Genomic DNA, 19,058 nt, shown 5'->3' with positions numbered 1-19,058 from the left:
GAGAACAGTTTGGGATTTACAGAAGAGAGCTGCAAAGATAGTACAGCGAGTTCGCCTATACTACCCCACCCGCAGCGTCCCCTAATACCAACGTCTGACATGAGTGTGGGACATTTGTCACAATGAGTCAATTCATATGGATCCATTATTATTGACTGAAGCTCATACTTTATTCAGGTTTCTTTAGTCTGTACCTGCTTCGCTTTTTCTCTTCTGGGACCCCATCCAGGATCGCACACACATCTGGCCATCACATCTCCCTCGGCTCCTCTGGGCTGTGGCAGTTTTGATGACCTTGACAGTGGGAAGGAGGACTCCCGGGTGTGTAGCAGGACGGCCCTCTGTTGGGGTTTGTCTGGTGTTCGTGTCATGATTGGACTAGGGCTGTGGGTTTGGGCAGCAAGACCACAGGGGTGAAGGGCCCACCCGTCCCATCCCATCAGGGCACACGCCCTCAACACGGCTTACCTCTGCGATGCTGTCTGCGCTCACCTGGCTGAGGTGTGCTTGTCAGAACCGGAAGGGGGACCAGGAGGAGGCTGCTACGTGCAGCCACACCTGACGGCTAGGAGTGGGGATCCCATCCCTGGTGGCGGAGGATCCACACACATTATTTGGAATTCTTCTGCACGGACGATTTCTCTTCTGCCCCAGTGGTTTATTCAATCCTTTATTTGGACCAGCATGGATTCATGGATGTTTGCTTAATATCGTGGGTTGTCATCCAATACGTTATTTATTCTGTTGCTCAAACCATCCCAGCTTTGGCCACTGGGAGCTCTGTCAGTTGGTTTCCCTGACAAAACAGTTTTCTATTGACCAAGTAATTATTAAATGAGGGCGGAGAAGAGGGAGAAAAAGGAGGTCACTGGCCAGCAAGGAACACGACGCAAACACACGTGGGTGCACACAAATGCACAGGCACACTTGTGCACACACGTCTTCCGTGGACACAGAGAAAGGAGGCAGCCTAGGCGGCTCACAGCGGGGCCTGGCCCTCAGCACAGGGTCCGTGCGGGGTGGGGGTCTGTCCCCTTGCCCAGCTCCTCCGGACGGAAGCTGCAGCTTCAGGCCCCCTTTGGACAGCTCTGCCCTCACGAGGGGTGGCCACCCCAGGTGCCAGAGGGGGTGGGCGAGTGGCTGAGGGTCAGGCAGCCGGGCAGGGCCAGCGGCTTCCCCTCCAGATGCCACTTCCTCTCGCAGACAGGCTGTCGAAGTGGGAAGGTGAGGTTCAGCCACGGAAAGGGGTTCCCTGGGGCAAGTGTGGATGGTGCCCGACATAGGCCAGGCTCCCTGCCAAGCCGGTGGGCACGGGGCAAGGGGGCCACGGTCGGGGGCCGCGGTCAGAAGCCTGGTCTTTAGGGGGTCTGACCCGAGTTCAGTCCCCACCAGGCCAGTCATCAAGGAAGCCTCATTTCCTGCCCACAGAGGGGTCTGGTGCCGCTTTGGGAAAACACAGCGAGGTCATCTGTGCCAGCTGCCTGGCACAGTGTACGTGCTCCACAGGGCTAGGTCAAGAAGCCAGGCCCGGCCCTGCTCCAAAAGATTTGCCCCAAAGTCAGAGAAAGATAATGCCAGAAGTGAGGCAGGCACAGTGACCTGTGGCTCATCTCTGCTGGAAGGAGGGTCCAGGTGGCCGGCTCCCCAGCCCACGGCCCTGCTGCCCCGGATCCCAGACTTTCACTCTCGCTGCACCCCCTTGGGCCACACCTGGGCTCCACCGGAGCGACCCACATGTGGTGACATCGGGGACCCCTCCTGCCCCTGCAGGCGCAGGGCAGGGATTCCTGGGGGCCAGGGGGCACACGGGGGGCACTGGGATAGATGAGGGGTCCTGGTTGGCCCCTGCTCTGGGCAAGGAGGTGGCGGAGCTGACAGCCAGCCCAGAGCCCCATTCTGCTGGTTTCTACAAGGCCAACCATCACCACGCCCACGGTTATCTGGGGCACTCATCCTCCCCGGCTGAGGTCCCCCAGGGTCCAGAGGACCCACATTACGAGACACTGAATGGGGGCCACTCCAGCATGAGAGGTGAGCCGTGCACAGGCGGCCAGCCCTAGAGGACCACAGCAGGGGCCCTAGTGGTTCCAGCTGGCCCAGGCGGGACCCAGCGAGCGCCTTCACCACGTGTCCCCTCCGGGCCCGCACTGGGCCCAGCGGCCCAGTTAGCACAGCCCCACGTTCATTTGGGTTTGCAGCCGTGCCCCATCCCCGGGTTCACGAGGTTTAGTTCGATTACAGATTCGGGTTTTGACAAAGCCTCGGTGTGGGTACCGGCGCGGGCCCAGCACCCCCGACCCCCAGCGCCCTCCAGATGGCTCGGCCCTGAATTACTCTGTGCCACTGAGGCATCAAACATCAAGTTGCTTTTTCAAAACTTTTGATGTCACAGAACATTTCAAAAGATGTTTCGTAAGACAATGCTTCAATAAGGACGTCCGGATCAGACCTTCTCTCCCCAAGTCCTCCAAGGACGATGGCCCCAGGCAGGACTTAACGGGAGGTCCAGCCTCTGCTCACACACTCCAGAGACAGGAAGCTCTGTCACCCCCACGCATGTGCCCTCTCCCACTTACCCACCTCCACCAGGGTCCTCTGCAGCCACGCCAGGAGCACCTTTGGGAGAGGTCCGTTTATCTGCAAGCACCCTGGGGTCTTGGGCCAGGGGCGGGGGCAGCAGGGGGGCAGAAGCTGGCCTCGCCACCCCTCGCCTTCCTGCCTGCCCTTCTTCTGGGGTCCCCGGAGGCTCAGTTCCTGGTGTGCTGGCAGGCAGGCGACCAACGTAACCCAGCTCCTGGGCGGGCAGCTGTGGTCTGAGGCCCCCGCCCAGTTGGAAACCACAGTGGGAGGGGAGGGGAAGGAAGAGAAGGGAAGGGGAGAGCAGAGGAGAGGAGAGGAGAGCAGAGGAGACCTCCATGGGGCCTTGGAGTCGAGTCAGGGTGGCCAAATGCCAAATGCTTGTCACCAGCCTCTTTGTCTTGGTAACAGGCAGGCTGGGCAGGGGCAGGAGGCGGTGGGGGGGCGGGGGGGTGCTGAGCCGTGTTCCCGGACCTCTGGAACTGCAGTCCCCGCCCCGACCACACCAGCCCTGCCACCCCGGTGGACATGCACCTGGGGCTCTGGTGGCGGACTCCTGGCAGCAGAAGGATGCCCCGTGAGCAGTGCCTGTCCTACTGCCGGGCGGCACGGGCCCTAGAGAAGGCCTGAGGGCCTTGGTGGGCTGGTGAAACGGGCTCGGAGGGGCTTTCTCTGGGGAGCGGGGCGGGGGCTGGCCTCCCGCTCTGGAAGGTGCTCTCGTGGCGGGGGGAGAGAGGCGGGCTGAGAAGGGCTGGGTGGGTCCGTTCCCTGCTCCACAAATGGAAGGATGCAAGGTTCCAGGCCCTTGGAGAAGATGGACAGCGGGTGTGCGTGTTGCAGGGGAGGGGGGATGTAAGTGTGAGTGTGTGTGCTGGGGTGTCTTGTGTGAGTGTGTCTGTGTGTGCGGGGGGGTGTCTGTGTCGGGGAGTGTCTGGGGCAAAGGTCTCCCTGAGACCACCCCCAGAAACACCCAGAGGCCCCGCAGCCGATCCTGTCTCCTGTGAGACCCGGAAGCTGGAGGGAGGCTGGCAGGGGGACGGGTCAGTGCCCAGCCCTGCCCCACACGCTGGGTCTACCCCACCCCCAGCTACTGGGCCTCGCTATGGCCACCACGGCAGTGCTCATCTACTTCGGGCCTCACTTTGCTGTCATCGGCCACGCATCCTCACAGAGGACCCGCTATGAAGCTTTGCACCTCTGGGGTAAGTGAGGCTCTGGGCGGGGCAGCCACTATTGGGGAGGGGGCTTCAGGAGCAAAGGTGGCTGGGGAGGAGCCCCAGGCTGGCGTGAGGTCTCCCGAGTGGAGCCGGGCTGGGGCAGGCAGTGGGGTCAGAGGCAGAAAGGGCCACCTGGAAGTCCCAGCTCCATTGGGCAGAGCCTGGGGTCTGCCCAGGTCTCCCGCCCGGGACCCCGGGGACAGCGTGGGCGTGTCGGGTGGTATCTGGACCCTGTCCTCTGTGTCCAGGAAGGGGTGCTCACTCGTAATGAGGCCTTGAGCATCAGAGATGGCATCCTGTCCCCCCTACCCTGCCCCCGGGGGGCTTGGCCTCCCGAGAGAGCACACTGGAGGCCAAGGAGGGCGGCTGTGGGGGAAGCCGAGGCTCAGGGGGTTGGGGCTGGTGGTCCCCACCCCAGGCCTCCTGGTGGCCGCAGGCCTCATGTTTTTACCCTGAGCCCTGAACCCCAGACTCCCTAGAGCAGGAAGCCTGGGGCCGGGTCTGGACTGATAAGATTACAGCCACCTGTCAGTAGGGCCTGGGGGCAGGGATGTGGGCTCTAAGATAGCCCCGGGAATGGGGGGACAGGGGGGACAGGAAGCTAGGAGGGAGGGCGGGGCCGGCATGGAGGCGGATGGGTGGTGGGAGGTACACCCCTGCCTGACGAGACAAGGCCCATTCAGAGCTGCCCAAAGTTCAGCACCCCAAGTTGACTCTCAGGTTGGATTTCAGACCTTGGCTCTGTGCACATGGGACCCCTGCCCTGGGCACGCTGACACCCGTCTCTCTCCACTCTCAGCCTTCTCCACAGGAATCACCCTGGCCGCGCTCCTGATCCTGGGGGCTGTGATGAGTGCTGCAGCCACTGTGAGAGAGGCCGGGGGCCTCATGGCTGGGGTGAGTTCTCTGTGTCCCCAGCTCCCCAAGACGGGATCTGGCAGGGCTGTGAGCCCACGGAGCCTGCCTCTCCCCTGTGTCCTGACAGAAACTGAGGCTCCAGGGATGTGGGCCAGCCAGGACCCCTCCACCCGGGACCGCCAAGCCCCCTCCACCCAGGACCGCCAGGGCCCCTCCACCCGGGACAGCCAGGGCCCCTCCACCCGGGACAGCCAGGGCCCCTCCACCCGGGACAGTCAGGGCCCCTCCACCCGGGACAGCCAGGGCCCCTCCACCCGGGACAGCCAGGGCCCCTCCACCCGGGACAGCCAGGGCCCCTCCACCCGGGACAGCCAGGGCCCCTCCACCCGGGACAGTCAGGGCCCCTCCACCCAGGACAGCCAGGGCCCCTCCACCCGGGACAGCCAGGGCCCCTCCACCCAGGACAGCCAGGGCCCCTCCACCCGGGACAGCCAGAACCCCCTCCACCAGGTGCCTATCTCACACCCATCATCCATGGGGGCCTTGAAAGGCAGAGCTGACCCTCCCAGGCCTGGGCACTGTTTCAAAGGCCCAGGGAGGGCCTGGTTCTGTGACACTGGAGTCGCTGCATACGTGGTTTGGGTGAATTCCATCCCCTTACCAAGAGGCCAGGCCCTATCGATCACCTGTAGGCCGGGACTGGGCAGTGGCCCCGAGGCGGCCTGAAGTTGGTTTCCTCCTGAGCAGCACACTCTCCCCTGCGGCCACCAGCGGTGGGGTCTCCCCACCCCTCGAGGCCCCACAAGCCTCTGACCTCGCCCCACAGCAGTGGCCCTGTGTTGCCCCCATACCTGTTCCTCCATGTGGCCCTATCTTGGTCCCCACCGGCCTGTCCTGTTGCTCCACCTGCCAGCCCAGTCTCCCCAGGGACCACGGGCCTGCCCGCTCTGGGCTCAAGCCCCTCCTCTCACCTGAACTGGGGCCTCAGCTCCTGGCTGGTGCCCTGTGCTGTCACCTGATGCACACCACCCCGCAGAGCCTTCTCGGGCTCCCCGAGGTGCGTGAGACCAAGTCCAGCCTCCCTGTGCCTCCACGGGTCCCTATGGCCTCCCGCTTTCCTGCCCCCGGCCCTCTGCTCCGGCAAACCCACCCCTCCCCTGGGAGTGGTTTGTGGGGCTGACAACCGCTGGGAGCTCAGGCCGGGGCTATGTTTCCCCGGGTGGCCTCTGAGGCCGGCAACCCTGGGCTCCCTGAGGGCAGCCCTCTGGGTCCCCAGGGCTGGCGGGGCTCTCGGCCCAGCCTGTGTCAGCAAATGTTGGTTGAATGACTCCTGGGTTGTAAACATCTCCAAGGGCAGGGACAGAGTCACCTCCTGGAGCCGGGCCCCGGCCCTGGGTGTGCTTGGGGAGCAGAGGGGCATCCGGCAGCTCGAGCCCTAACCAGGACCCCGCAGTACCGTGGGCAGGGAAGTGCTGCGCGGGCGCACTAAGACCCGGGCCTGTGCAGTCTGGCTGGGGTATGGGGGGAGGGAAGGAGGCCCCGGTGGCAGCTGACCAGGCAGGTTCACTGTCCTCCCAAAGGGGAGCCCTGAGGCGTGGGGCTTGCCAGAGGGCCTCAGGGCTGGAGGTCAAGGCTGCTGGCGGGGCCAGACCCGGGGGTCCTGGCGAGGGCGGCCCGGAGAGGCCAGCGCCGAGGCTGCAGCGTCGGCCACCAGGGGGCGCCATGGTGCTGGGCTCAGAGCCGAGGCGGGAAGACGCCGAAGGCTCCCGTTCCCAAGGTTCCTGGCTCAACGGCTGTCGGCCCAGCCGGTCACCCGGGCCTTCCCCAGCTCCCGACCGCCCCAGCTCCGCACCCTGATCTGGGGGCAGGGGCCAGGGAGCACCAGGGTCTCTGTTCCGCGCCCCTTCCCGTTACTTGGGTCGGGCCCCACGGCCGCCCGCCTGCTGCACCCCAACCTCCCGCCCTGGGCCCCCAGCCTGGATGGCAAGCCCAGCACGGCCCCGCGGGGTCTGGGAGGCCTCACTCCCCTACTGCCCGGCTGAGCCACGGCCGTGCGTGTGCATCTCAGTGTCTGGCGCGTCTGGCGTGTGTGAGCCCGCGTGGAGGGCCAGGGGGCGGAGATCTTTCCCACCCGCCGCTCCCCCGCCGCTTCCTGCGCCCCCCCAGCCCCCTCCCGCACCAGCGTCACACACAGGAAATGAGAGGCTCGCAGGCTCGGAGCAGGGTTGGCAGCAGCGCCGAGGCAGCCATTTTGATCTATGTATGTGGTTTTGTTTAGAATAGGGAGGAAGGAACCGGTGGGGATTGGGCCCGGCCGCACCAGCGCCTCGGCCCCGCAGAGGGCCTGGGGGGCCCGGCGGGCCCATCGCCGCCCAGGACCCTCCATGCAGGCGGACGGGCGGCGGGAGGGAAGGGAGTGATGCTCGCTTTCCTGAGGAATGAGCCGGTTCCTGGAAAATGCTGGTCCCCTGAGCTGGCTCTGGGCCTCCAGCCTGCTAGGCAGTGCTGAGCAATGGCTTCCAGATGGGAAAGGCGGCCCTCGGCCAGCCCGGGCGGGGGGGGGGGGGGGCGGCGGGGCGGGGAGGAGGGAGAGGGGGGAGGAGGCAGCATCTCCGGGCTGTCCCGAGACTGAGGCCTTGCAGACCCCTGGGCAGGCAGGAGGGAACATGGGGTGAAGGCCGGTGGACCGCCCGCCCCTGAGAAGAGCCGGAGGTCCCTGTGCCTGCACTGAGTCTGGGCGCTGGCGGGGTGGCCCGCTCTTAAATGGAGCCCGGTGGGCCCCCACCCCCACCCCTGTGTGGACTGTTTCTTCAACCCCATCCAGCCCGGGCAGCGTATGTGTCCATCTGCATCTGGGGTGTCCCTCCATTCCATTCCAGGTGCCACCCTGAGTGCGGCCCCTAGGTTGGGAGAGCCTGGCGGCAGCATGCCCCCGGCCACGGACAGCCCGGGGTGACTGAGGTGGGGCGGTGACACCAGGCCTCCGGACCCCCGGGCCGTGTGGTCAGCAGGCGAATTGACTGTCCAAGGCTCCAGAAGGAGCCTCAGCCCGAGACCCGAATCACAGGGTCACCAGCACAAAGTGACAAGGCAGACTATGGGTGGGGGGATGTCCCCAAGGCAGCACGTGGGCCAGGGTTCCTAGTCTGGGATGACTCTCTGAAACGACCCACGAAAGAGCTTTGGGGGCATATGTGCATTTTGCGGGGAGGGGCCGTAAAGTTCATCAGCTTCGGACCCCCCCCCCCCCCCGAGGGACGCGCCACCAAAGCCCTGGGGCCCAGGGGGTGGCAGGAGGTGGGGACGGGGTCGGCTGGGCCACGGGGACAGAGCAGGGTGGGAAGAAGGGGGTGGGGCTTCTCCGCGGGAGTCACCTCGTCTCGGGGTGTCCTCCTGGCCACGCTCTCGCCGAACGCTGGCTCTGAACCCCCGGGAGGCATGTTTCAGAGAACAAAAGAAAAGCGGCGGCCCCTCCTCCGAAGGCCCTCCCTGTTCAGGGGGGCCGGAAACCCCTGAGCCACCCCTCCTGCCCAGGCTTAAAAGGGGTTCGTTTCTTCTCCGGGATCTGAATCTCAGGCTCGGGAAGGCCCTGCCTGGCCCTTCCGGGGTCAGTGCCCTTCCCGGCAGCAGCCGCAGAGGGCAGGGGTCTCCCTCATCCCAGGTACTGCCTGCCTGCGTCCCTGGGGCAGTGGCTGTGGCACTGCCATCAAGGCCCCTCGCGGGAGCTAAAACCAGCAATAGGGGGTCTCCCGAGAAGGGCCAAAAGAAGGGATGGAGACCAGTGTGCCCACCGCCCGAGGCCTCCCGCTTGGGCAGTGGGGAGCCGCCAGGCCGCCACCACGGCGCCCGGACTCACGGCCCCTCCTCCTCCCCAGGCCTTCCTGTGCTTCGCCCTGGTGTTCTGCGCCCTGGTGCAGGTGGCCTTCTGGAGATGCCACAACCCCACGCAGGTGAGCGCCCCGGCCCGCCCCCATCCCGCCGGCGAGGGTCCCTCAGGGATGAGAAAGTCGGTTCCGTGCTTCCTCTCACCTGCCGGTCACCACTGTGGGGACATTCTCTGCCTGGGGGTGAGGTGGGGACGCAGAGACCAGAGGGCCGGTCCTCTCCTGGGCTGGGGACAGCGGATCCCCAGAGAAGGAGGGGAAGCAGGTACAGGCCTCGGACACCCCCTTCTCACTAAGGCCCCCCTGGGCCCAGAAGATGGGACCTGGGGGGTTGGAGGGAGGCCCCTCAGCTGGCCTAAGGGATTGATTCCAGAAAATGCACTGGGGGCTGCTCTCCTGACGGGGATCGGGCCAGGCAGGGGGAGGCCTTGTCCGGGCGTGGGCGCTACAGGACAGTGGAGGGGATGGCCAGGCCTCCTCCACAGGACGACAGTGGCCCTGCAGTCCAGGACTCGAGCTGCCTGGAGGTGGGACCGTTCACGTGACCCTACTCCTTCCATTTTCACTGTGGGCTTTTCCCAGGGACGTGCATGTCGGTGGTGACCGTGGTAATGGTGGGTGTGGGTCCCCATAGCAGGGGGCTCCTTTGTTTCTTCCTTCCTTCATCCGTTCATCTGTCCCTCTGTCCTCTGGGTGCTGCTGGTTCAGCGGGGCTCCGGGGCGGCTCAGGGCTGGGAGGCAGGGATGCCCCAGCTCTGGGGTAACACGGTCACGCAGGGCCCCGGCCCCCAGAGAGCAGGGCTCAAAGACTGCAGGCCACGGGTCTAGGGTGGGCGCTGACCCCGGGGAGCAGGGCAGGACCACAGCTTGGGAGGGACTGCTCCCAAGGGACACAGGGGGCTGGGGCAGCCTGGCCCTGCAGAAATTCTGTCTGAACTCTGGGTCCTGAGACGGAGCTGAGAGCCTGCCTGGGAAATGGGGCTGGCCAAGTTCATGAGCAGAGCTGACCCCTCCCAGACCAGGGCTGGGGGTCAAGGCCAGACCCCCTCTGGCCGGGCAGAGGAAGTGGGTGCCCAAGAGGCTCAGGGAGAGGGGCAGCGACCCCAGACGGGCTCACATGTAGGGCCCGGGGACTAGTGGGGGCCAGGAGGGTCCACAGTTGGCTGAGGAGGGGACACCGGTGGCTCCGGTTGGCCAATACCAGGCCAGGGCACAGAGCGAGGCCAGCCAACGCCACTGCCCTCCAGCACCCTGTGCCCACGGCCCCCCGACAGGATCAGATTTCTCTCCCCAGCTGAGCTGCGAGCCTGCAGGGCAGCCCCCGGGCGCCCTTCCCAAAGGGCCCTCTCCCCACCCCCACCCCCACCCCCACCCCCCGTCGGCTTCTCAGCATCTGTCCCAGGCCTCAGGCCCCTGCTCCTCCCCGGCTGAGAGGTGCCGGGGAGCAGCCTGCCCCGTCCGCAGCAATGCACACAACCCAGGCAGCAGAACTCGCCCCAGCCTTCACCTGTGAGAGCCCAGCCCCAGGCAAGAAAGACCCCGAGGCAGCCCCCGAAGGAGCTGCGGGGCCAGCGGGTAGGGCCCCAGAGAGGGACGGGAGAGTCCAGCCCCACGGGCCCATCCGGCTGGACTCTCTGAGACCCTGATCAATCCTTTCTCCTCTCACTGGGACTCAGTTTCCCCATGCACTCTGTAAGGACCAGGGAAACCAAAGCCAGTCCAGCTGGAGTATACCCGGTTTCCGGGCAAAACCCTGTTCCAGCAGGTGACCAGCAATGATTTTTTGCCTGTGTATCAGAAGTCCCAGCGGCCCCAACCCCCTTGTTGCCCAGGCCCCCCCAGATGTTCACGCAAGATGCAGAGAGCAGCCAGGTAGGAGGCCGAGCTCGTGCTGTGTGCTTTTAGGTGTGTGATTACCCACTCTGGTCTTACCTGCAGTAATGGGCCTAGTTTCTCCCCGCTGCCCTCTGCCTGCCCCAGTGCTCCTTGGAGTTGATGAGGCCGTCACCAGACCTTCCAGGGTGGGGGCCATCCCCTTGGTCAGCAGATGGAGGGACTCAGGCCCACGGGGGTGAGGAGGAGGGCAAGATCGCCCTGGCAGAGGCCGGGCAGGAGGGGTCCACCGTCCAGGGCTCTTCGCCCTGACTCAATGCCTTTTTACCCTTCCCTGCCCAAGGGTCACCCCAAACTGTTCACCACCACCTGGGCATCATCTGGGGTGACCCAGATGGAATGCCAGATGGAGAAAGGGCATTTCCTCTGGCTCTGGAGGGGTCGGAGCCTGGCAAGGCAGCCTCAGCTCTCGGTGACCAGGGAGTGCTGGGCCCGGCTGGTGTTTTGGCCTCACATTTCCCATCCACCGAGAAGCCCGGGCGAGGTCTGGGTCACCGTGTGGGTGGTCCCGGCCAAGACAGCTGCCAGGGTGCCCTGGGCCCCCCTTGCAGCTCTCCTGGGGGGCGGCTGCAGCCCATCCTTTCTGCCCTGACACTGTTTACAGCTCTGAGCCCAGGATTTGCACTTCTGCAGGGGAGGGGCCTTGCAGGGGCCACAGGCCATAGTCTGCCTGGGGTCCCCGCTCTGGGAAGGGGAGGGGGCAAAAGCGGATGTCTCCCAGCTGGCCTCTTCCGTGTCCCAGCCCCTGCCGCCATCCCCGACAGAAATCTTCCTGTCTGGTCCGCGCTCCAGCTGGCCTTCAGGGTCCAGCTCTCGGGGTCCTGCCTGACCCCAGTCGGGGCTGGGGCTTCCTCCGTGTCCGGGCCCACAGGAGGCCGGGGTGGGGCAGCTCTGGCTTCAAGTCTGGGGTCAGCCTCTCACCCGGTGCCCTTGGGATCAGCTAGCCTTCCTGGGCCTCGGTTTCCTCATCTGTAAGAGGAGCGTGAGGACCCCGAAGAGGGGGCTGCTGAGCGGTGGGAATGAACCAGTGGGACCCACCTGCACCCCCTGAGCCCAGGTCTGTCCTCCATCACTGGGGCCAGTGCAGAGCTGGGCACTGGCCAGGGCATGGGCCCCGAGCAGCAGGGGCAGGACAAGCCACCCATCCTGTGCCCCCCAACCCCGGGAACCTGGGCAGGTGCCTTGGCATCAGGGCCAACCTGGGCCAGACAGATCCCAGCCCTGCTCCTTCCTTCCATGAGATCCTCCTGGAGGCCCAGGGAGCAGAGAAGCACAAAGGGCCAAGCTGTTTGCTCCAGGGGATCTGTTCACCCCCATTTCTCCCCCTGCACCTCCCCTGAGTGACCCCCTAAGATATCCTGAAACATGGGGTCAAGATGGGAAACCTGGGGACAAGGAGAGGACAGGGGCCGGCCACGACTCCTGGTGGCCCAGAAGCCAAGCCGCAGACCCTGGAGCGGGGGCACCTCCCTGCTCCCCCCGGCACTCACTCCCCCGCACCCTGGGGCGCTCACTCCCTCGGGGCCCTGGTAGGCGCCCTGAAGCTGGGAGGGCCGGCAATGCAGGGACGGGGTGGCCGTGCTATGAATACAGAGCACGAGGGCTATTAATTATGTTCCTGCGGGAGCCTGAGAGCCACTCTGCCACAGCGCCCTGTCCCCAGACGGGCTGCGGAGCAATGAATTGCCTGGCTCCACTTAATAATTCATGCACGGATTAAGTACAGCACTGCCGGGAGCCCCAGAGAAAGGCTGTCTGTCCTCTAGCTCCCAGGTCTGGGCCCCTCCCCCATAGTCCAGCGGCCACCAGGACCAGCCCTGGGGCACAAGGCCCTGGTCTGCAGACCACCTGCAGCTCCCAGGGGCCACCCCCTTTGCAGCTATTCTCCCCCGCCCCCCCCCCCCGCAGGTTTAGCAGACAATGGGGAGGCAGAGGTCAATGGCAGGGTGGGGAGCTGGGCTGGCAGGGACGCCCCAGGCACCTGGTTTGTATTCAGCGCCCCAGGCGCTCCCGTCCTGAGGGTTGCCCCCTGGAGCCCTGGAAGATGGGGCTTAAAGATCGGGGCACCCTGGCAGGGAGCACCCAGCTATCAGGGCCCAAGGGCCTCTCAGACCTCCCAGCCCACCCCCAGTTTTCTCATGGAGAAACACAGCCCCTGAACCTGGTGATGGGGGGGCAGATGGTAGAGCACCACCCAGGCTCCCAGGCCTCGGGAGGGTCAGCCTGGCCCCCTGATGCCAGGCCCAGGGCTCTTGGGCAGGGGCGTGGCTTTGCCAGGTCTGCTTCTCCATCGGAAGGAGAAGCTCGCGCCCCACTTCTGGGGTCGTGGGGAGAGACGCGCAGCTCAACCACCAGCGGGTTTGTTCCTCCCGTTCATGTTTCGGTAACAACACCTCCAGAGGGGCCAGGGTCTCCCTGGGCCCTAGTGGGCCTTGGGGGTGGGGATGAAACCCTGAGGATGGGCTGAGCTGGCCTCCCTGCCCCGGCCTCCTGCACCACCGACCCCGAGCCAGCTCTGCTAGCCCCTCAGTCCTCACCAGGACCCCCTCCCACGATGACGCAGTACAGCCTGGCAGGTCTCCACCCCCATGTCACTCTGGGAAACGAAGGCCAAGAGAGGGCCCCCAGCCAGGTCTCCCGCAGTGGTGGCCGGTCTGGCGCCTGGCCCCCAGCCCAGGACACTGCCCACCTCCCACTGGGTGGGGAACAAAGCAGCTGGCTGACTCTGTGGGCAAGGTCTCAGCCGGGACGGTTAATGAGCCCTGGGAGCGATGTTTAGTGTGGAAATCGGTCTGGTTGCTACTGGACAGCACTGGGCGAGACCGCCCCCCTGCCCACCTGCTCCCAAGTCCTCCAGGCTGGGAGTGGGGAAGCCGCCCTTCCTTTCTGGAGGGTGGGGGTGAGTGGTCAGAGCAGGGCACCCCTGAGCGCCGGCCAGCCTGTCCCCGCTGTCAGCACAGCATGGGGATGGGAAGGGAAGGGAGGCAGGGCGCAGCGTCTCTGAGGTGGGAAAAGAGGCATCAGAGGGCAAGGGAGCTCAGAGGCCTTGCCCATGCCAGAGGCCAGCGAACCCAGTGCAGTCACAGAAGCCTTCCTGGAGGAGGGCAAGATTCCAGTTAGTCTCTGATGAGATCACTTGGCAAGGGGAGGGCATTTCGGTCTGGGGGCAGCACGAGTAAAGGCACAGAAGGGGGCAGAGGCAATGAGGCCTGGGTGAGGTGTGAAGGCAGAGCCGGCCAGGCCCCTGTTGCTACCCTGCTTCTCCTTCGTCTGCCCCCAAGGGGCCTCGTCTGCCCCGGGTGCCCTTGGCCAGCTCTGGGTAGCTGCCTGGGCTTTTCAGAACCTACCGATGGTTCTGAGCAAAGATCTGGAGCATCCCTGGGGAGCTGAGCTCCTGGCACGAGGCCACTCCTGGCCGTCTCCCCCCAGGGCCCACCGGTGGCTTTCCCTCCCCACTGCCTGTTTCCAGATCAACAGAAGCAGGTGGACACTTCGGCCAGGGCCTCCTCCCGCTGTAAGACAAGAGCTGGGGGGTGGGTGGCCAAGCTCGGGCCTCTGGTTTATCCTGCAGGACCCCCCAGGGGCAAGAGTGGCATTAACGGCCATTCTTGGGGGGAGGTCCCCACAACTGAAGTATAGGGACTCCTGTGACCAGCCACCCAGGGGACCCAGTCTCCGCTTCCAGGGAGCTCTGCCCTGTGGAAGGGGAAGGAGGGGGCCAGCTGGACATCACTCAACACCCGAGGACCAGGCCCCGCCTTCGGGGGGCTCCGTCGGGGGAGGGGCTTCACCGGCACAGGGGCCTTCCCGTGATACTCTCGGGACAGGTGGAGGACGCCGTGTTGGACGCCTACGATCAAGTGTACGAGCAGACGGTGAAGAGCTCGTCAGTAATCTGGCGGCAGGAGCTGGTGGCCATCCAGGACATGGTGAGTGTGGTGGGGGAGGCCCCCTCCCTGGGCAGCCCTGGACTGGTCAGCCTCCCCAGGTGGGCTGTGATCTAGAAAATGGGCAGAGGTAGGCCCCCAGAGCCCGCCGGCGGGGGGCCAGGTGCTGAGCAGAAGGTCCCAGGGCACAGGTTATCAGTGCCCCTTGGGGGGAGGGGGAGGGGACAGAGAGGTCCTGTCCTCCGTCTGCCCTGGAAGGGCAGCTGCTTCCAGAATGTGCGGGGCCCGGAGCAGAGTGCAAGACCCCTTGTCCAAAGGTGATGAAGAATTTCGGGATGGTGACGGCACAGCATTCGGTGGGGCCCCAGTGACTGCTGGCCAGGCTGCCCGGAACCCGGCACCCACTGCAGAGTCAGCAGCCTCGCCCTGAGCCCCGGTCCTGGCCTCTGGGGGGGAGGGGGGTGCCCTTCGTGCCTCAGTTTCCCCATATGTCTGACAGGGATCCTGGGGTTCTCAGAGCGAACCGCCTCCCTCTTCTGTCCCTACAGTTTCAGTGCTGTGGTAAGAGACCCCCCCTCGGCCTCCCAGAGGGCTCGGAGGCTGACCTGTGTCGGGGGCAGGAGGCCGCTAGACAGGTGAGGGGGAAGGGCCTGCAGAGACCCCGGGGGGCTCAGCCCCAGAGCAGGGCCACTCCCACGCCTTGACCCTGGGGGCTGCGCTGGGCTGGGGGGACTTGACGGACGCGGGCCCGGGTCCTCTCCAGGCCCCAATCACTCCCTCACCCCTTCACACAGTTCCCAGCTTGGGGGCTCCCCACGGCCAGGCACAGTGTCAGGCACTGAGACCGTCCCCCATCGGAAGCCTCTAGGAGGGCGGGGGGCAGGTGTTCAAGGGCCCCTGAAGGCCAGAAGGGCGTTTGCCAGAGGATCAGCCTAGGCCAGAGTGTGGCCACGAGAGCTTCAGTGACGAGAGACAGAGGCAGGGACATTATTCTTCAGGATGACGGCGGCCCCCCTCCCCCCACCCCACCTCCTCAGCTCCCCTCCCCCGCTGTCCGGGAAGCAAACACCCCTATCTCTGGCAAGAGGCTCCTGGCCACCCTCCAAGAAACGGACAGGAGGATGCGAATGGCTGGAGGCCCAGCCAGGGACGGAGCCAGCACAGCGCCCTGGGCTCTCGCGCTGGGAGGGGCGGGGGCAGAGGAGGGCCCTGCATGCAGGGAAGGGGGTTCGGGAGGCCTGTTCATGCCACCCAAGGAGAGGCCTCAGGTCCCCGTCTGCAAAGTGGGAGCAAAGTCTGGTTTCTTGTACCTTCTGGGGTGGTGGGGGCCACGGGGAGACTGTAAAGGCCTTGTGGGTGGGGACACCTGGGGGAGGGGGCGGGAAGGCAGGGGCGTTGTCCTAGATGGTGGTCTGACCCCGGGGCTGCCTTCCAAGAGGAAGTGGGACCACGCTGGGGGACCAGACCCAATCAAGGGAATTCATGGACAGATGGACGGACAGTCAGACACCAAGCCGGCCTCCTTTTCCCCGGCATCCCAGCCTTGACAATCGAACCCTGCATGTCCCACAGCACATCCTTCCCCAGCGTGCCCCCAAATGCCAAGTCCTTCCCCAAAACCAAATGCCATCATCAAAGTGGTTCAGAGTTGAGACCGTCACCTCCCGTTTCCTTGGAGACAGAGAGACTCTGCGGATGCCACGTCCTGGAAAGGCCGTGGAAGTTCAGGATGGAGCCAGGACAGCCTGGGGACACCCATGCCCCAACCTGTTAGCCTGTGTCCTCTCCTCACCCAGGCTCTCTGTCCCACCCTGGATGGGGTTTGGGGGGTCCCAACACAGGCAGCTCAGGGGACGCCCAGAGGATGGCACCCACTGGACCCCTGGGGCCCCCACAGTCCCCGCAGAGGTGGGCTCCACCCTGCTTGTTTTTGCCTGTTTTCAATGCCAGTCCCCAGAGCTCGGGGTGGTTTTCCCTGGGATGTGCCGCACCCCGGCTTTCCATCTCCCTAGCATTTGTCCTAGGTGGGCGCTGCAGCTCCAGGCCTTGGTGGAGGCGCCTTGCCCTGGGCCGGGAGGGGCGGCCAGGGGGCCCACGCGTGCTGCCCTCTGCGCAGGACTGCCTGCAGGGGATCAGGAACGTCCTGAGGATGCACGGGGACATCGCCTCCACCCTGATCAGCCTCGGCCTCGCCTCCATGGTACCCTCTCACCCCCGCCCCCGCCCCTTCCCCACCTGCCTGTGCCCCCCCACCTCAGACGGAAGGGCAGGGCTGGGCAGCCCCAGGTCAGATCGCGGGTCTTGGGGACCAGCAAGGCTTGCCCTGAGCAGGGAGCCGGGAGGAGCAGGCCTGGGGGGTGACAGGGCCACCCTGATTCCCTTCCCTAGACGGCTGGGAGCCCTGCACAGCCCAGTGACCTCCTCGGGGGGCGATGAGCCCCCTCCCCTGGAGCTGCTGGTGCAGGGGCCTCCCCCTCCCCCAGGTGTACGTGATGTCGCTCAGCGCCTTCCTCTGGTTTGCCATCCGCTCGGGCAAATACACCCTGAGCCCACGGTAGGCCCGCCCACCCCTCCCCACCTCCCCAGAGGGGTCCTACAGCCCTGCAGCTGGAGGCGGGCAGGCAGAGAGCACGCCCCCCCCACCCCACTCCCAAGATGTCTGCCTCTGCCCAGCAAGTGGGACCCCTGGACCGCGGGCCAGGCCAGTTCTCCAGAGGAGGTGCTTTGGGGGAGGCTGGGCCCACTGAGGGAGGGGCAGCGCGCACTCCACCCTGCGGCCCCCATCCTGGCCGAGACCTGGCCTCACAGCTGCCAACTCCACCGACATCGAGAGACGGTGCTCTGGGGCCCCCGGCCAGGACCTCCCACGAACAGGGAGCAGGGAGGACCCGGTCCCAGCAGCCGAGCAGCGCCCCACCACCCCTCAACGCTCACAGCGTCCCTGCCTGCCACCTCCTTCACTCCCTGACTCAGCCACTCCGCCCTGGCCACCTGGGTGCCCTCCCTGCCCAGGCATCCCGCCCGGCCCCTCTGCATCCTCCAACGGCCTCACGGTCCCTCTGCCCCTCAGGGCCCGTGGCTGCCAGCCCCAGGAGCCCCACTTCTACAGACGCTGCCAGGAGGGGCCCGCCCCTCATCACCTGTCTGAAGCAGATGCTCTCAGGGGCCGTCGGGGTCCAAGCAGTCGCTCGGGTGACCCTCCGCTGCTCCGGGACACCCACCCGCCTACACACAGGAGCAATGGAGACGCTCCGGCCTCGGCCCGCACGCCATCCTTCCCAGGAGGGGATGAGCTGTTTTCCTCCACATGGTGGTGGGATGGGGAGGGAGGGGACCCCACCAGACAAGCAGCCTCCATGTAAGCAGACGTGGGACCGGGGGTCATTTGCAGACTCTGGGAACAGGCTGGGAGGTGAGTGAGGACAGAGGACGCAGAGGGCAGCTTGGCTGGGCTCTGCTTTGAGTCCCACAGGGTCAAACCCAGGGGTGGGCTGGGCTGGGCTTGGCTGCCCCCGTAGGCTCTGGGGAGGACCCACTCCAGGCTGGGTCAGGCTGTTGCCAGAGTTCGGTTCTGTGCGGCTGTGGGACTGACGTCCCTTCCTTGCCCGCTGTCTGGGGGGCCGCTGTGCTCCCCGAGACCCCTTCCCCTCCATCCTCAAGTCACCATGGCAGGTGGGTTACTGCTCCTGCTGGGAATTCCTCTGTCTCTCCCCAAGGCTGGAGGACAGTCCGCTTTCAAAGGCTCATGTGTGTAGATGAGGGCCACCCGGGGAAACTTCCTGCCGTACAGAGAAATCACATTTGTGATGATACTGTGTTCACGGGTTCTGGGGAATGCATTTGAGAAATCCCGCCTGCCACGGCCTCTCCCCTTGGCCATCCAACTACCCGGCTGGTGAGTTCTCGCTAACGAACTGTCCCTGACGATTTGCATCCGTGGCTCGAAACCAAAGTCCCGGGTGGGACGCCAGACTGACCCAGCCTAGGCCGAGGCCCCAGCGTAACTGACAAGGGAGAAGGGACTGTGCGGCCCTTTTAACTTCCACAGAGGGAGCTCAGCCCTGCCCGCCCCCCGAAACCAACAAAGTCGGGTGCCTCCCCAGTAAGAAGCAGCCCTCTGTGATGGGCAACCAGAAAGGGACGAAGTGACCAACGCCTGCTGCAGTCCAACCCTTGTGTTTCCAATCACACACACACACACACACTCTCTCTCTCTCTCTCTCTCTCCCCACACTTACACCTCCAAAAACAAGATGGTGCTCAGCCAGGATAAAGCAAATAGCTCTCCTACAACTGAAGGCGCACAGGCCTTGCCCCCAAGGAATGTGCCGGAAGTCCAACAGTTCTGCATTTGATAACCGTCCAGGGCATCCGGGGATGTGCGCACCTCCCCTGGTCCCGTTCTTCTCATCAGGCAAAATAAACTTTAAAGAAGCACCAGCTGAATTCCTGTGTACAGCAGTGGTGGAAAGAAAAGGGGATGTAGTTAAATTCTGTAGAAACGTACATGACGCCGCAGGAGAAAGGGCTTTGCTAGAAGCTGTAAACGGTGCTCCTTTCTGCAGTGGCCACGAGGCTGTGACCGACTTTCGGGCTTCCCTGCTCCACCACCCTGTCCACGTCCTCTCACGGGTCCGAGCGCTTCTCCTGCTGGGTGAGCCCACTCTTCATCAGGGACGGAGCTGGGAAGGAAGGTCTCCATCCTGTGGTCACCTCTGCCACCGTCTCTCATCACCCAGCCA

At 65.1% G+C, this 19,058-nt stretch overlaps 1 protein-coding gene across 4 annotated transcripts; it reads left to right on the top strand.

Moving 5' to 3' along the window:
* Window positions 1-2,873: 2,873 nt before the first annotated feature.
* On the top strand, window positions 2,874-18,762 carry TSPAN32 (tetraspanin 32). 4 transcript variants are annotated; one of them, XR_004351172.1, is made up of 10 exons: window positions 2,916-2,981; window positions 3,665-3,779; window positions 4,594-4,691; window positions 8,528-8,602; window positions 14,257-14,358; window positions 14,865-14,951; window positions 16,433-16,516; window positions 16,800-16,870; window positions 17,387-18,211; window positions 18,570-18,762. XR_004351172.1 is itself a non-coding variant. In XM_032641250.1 (9 exons), the coding sequence occupies exons 1-9, from the start codon at window positions 2,916-2,918 to the stop codon at window positions 17,676-17,678; spliced, it is 990 nt and encodes a 329-aa protein (XP_032497141.1). In that variant the 5' UTR covers window positions 2,874-2,915; the 3' UTR covers window positions 17,679-18,762. The 4 variants fall into 4 exon arrangements, 3 of the variants coding, with proteins under 3 accessions (XP_032497141.1, XP_032497142.1, XP_032497143.1); XM_032641250.1 differs by having other exon boundaries at window positions 2,874-2,981; window positions 17,387-18,762; XM_032641251.1 differs by lacking the exon at window positions 2,916-2,981 and adding an exon at window positions 3,029-3,429 and having other exon boundaries at window positions 17,387-18,762.
* The last annotated feature ends 296 nt before the right edge of the window (window positions 18,763-19,058 follow it).

This window comes from Phocoena sinus, chromosome 8 (assembly GCF_008692025.1).
Source record: "Phocoena sinus isolate mPhoSin1 chromosome 8, mPhoSin1.pri, whole genome shotgun sequence".
Classification (NCBI taxonomy): Eukaryota; Metazoa; Chordata; class Mammalia; order Artiodactyla; family Phocoenidae; genus Phocoena; species Phocoena sinus.
The sequence above is the reverse complement of the archived record's forward strand: the minus strand, read 5'-3'. Positions and strand labels throughout refer to the sequence as shown.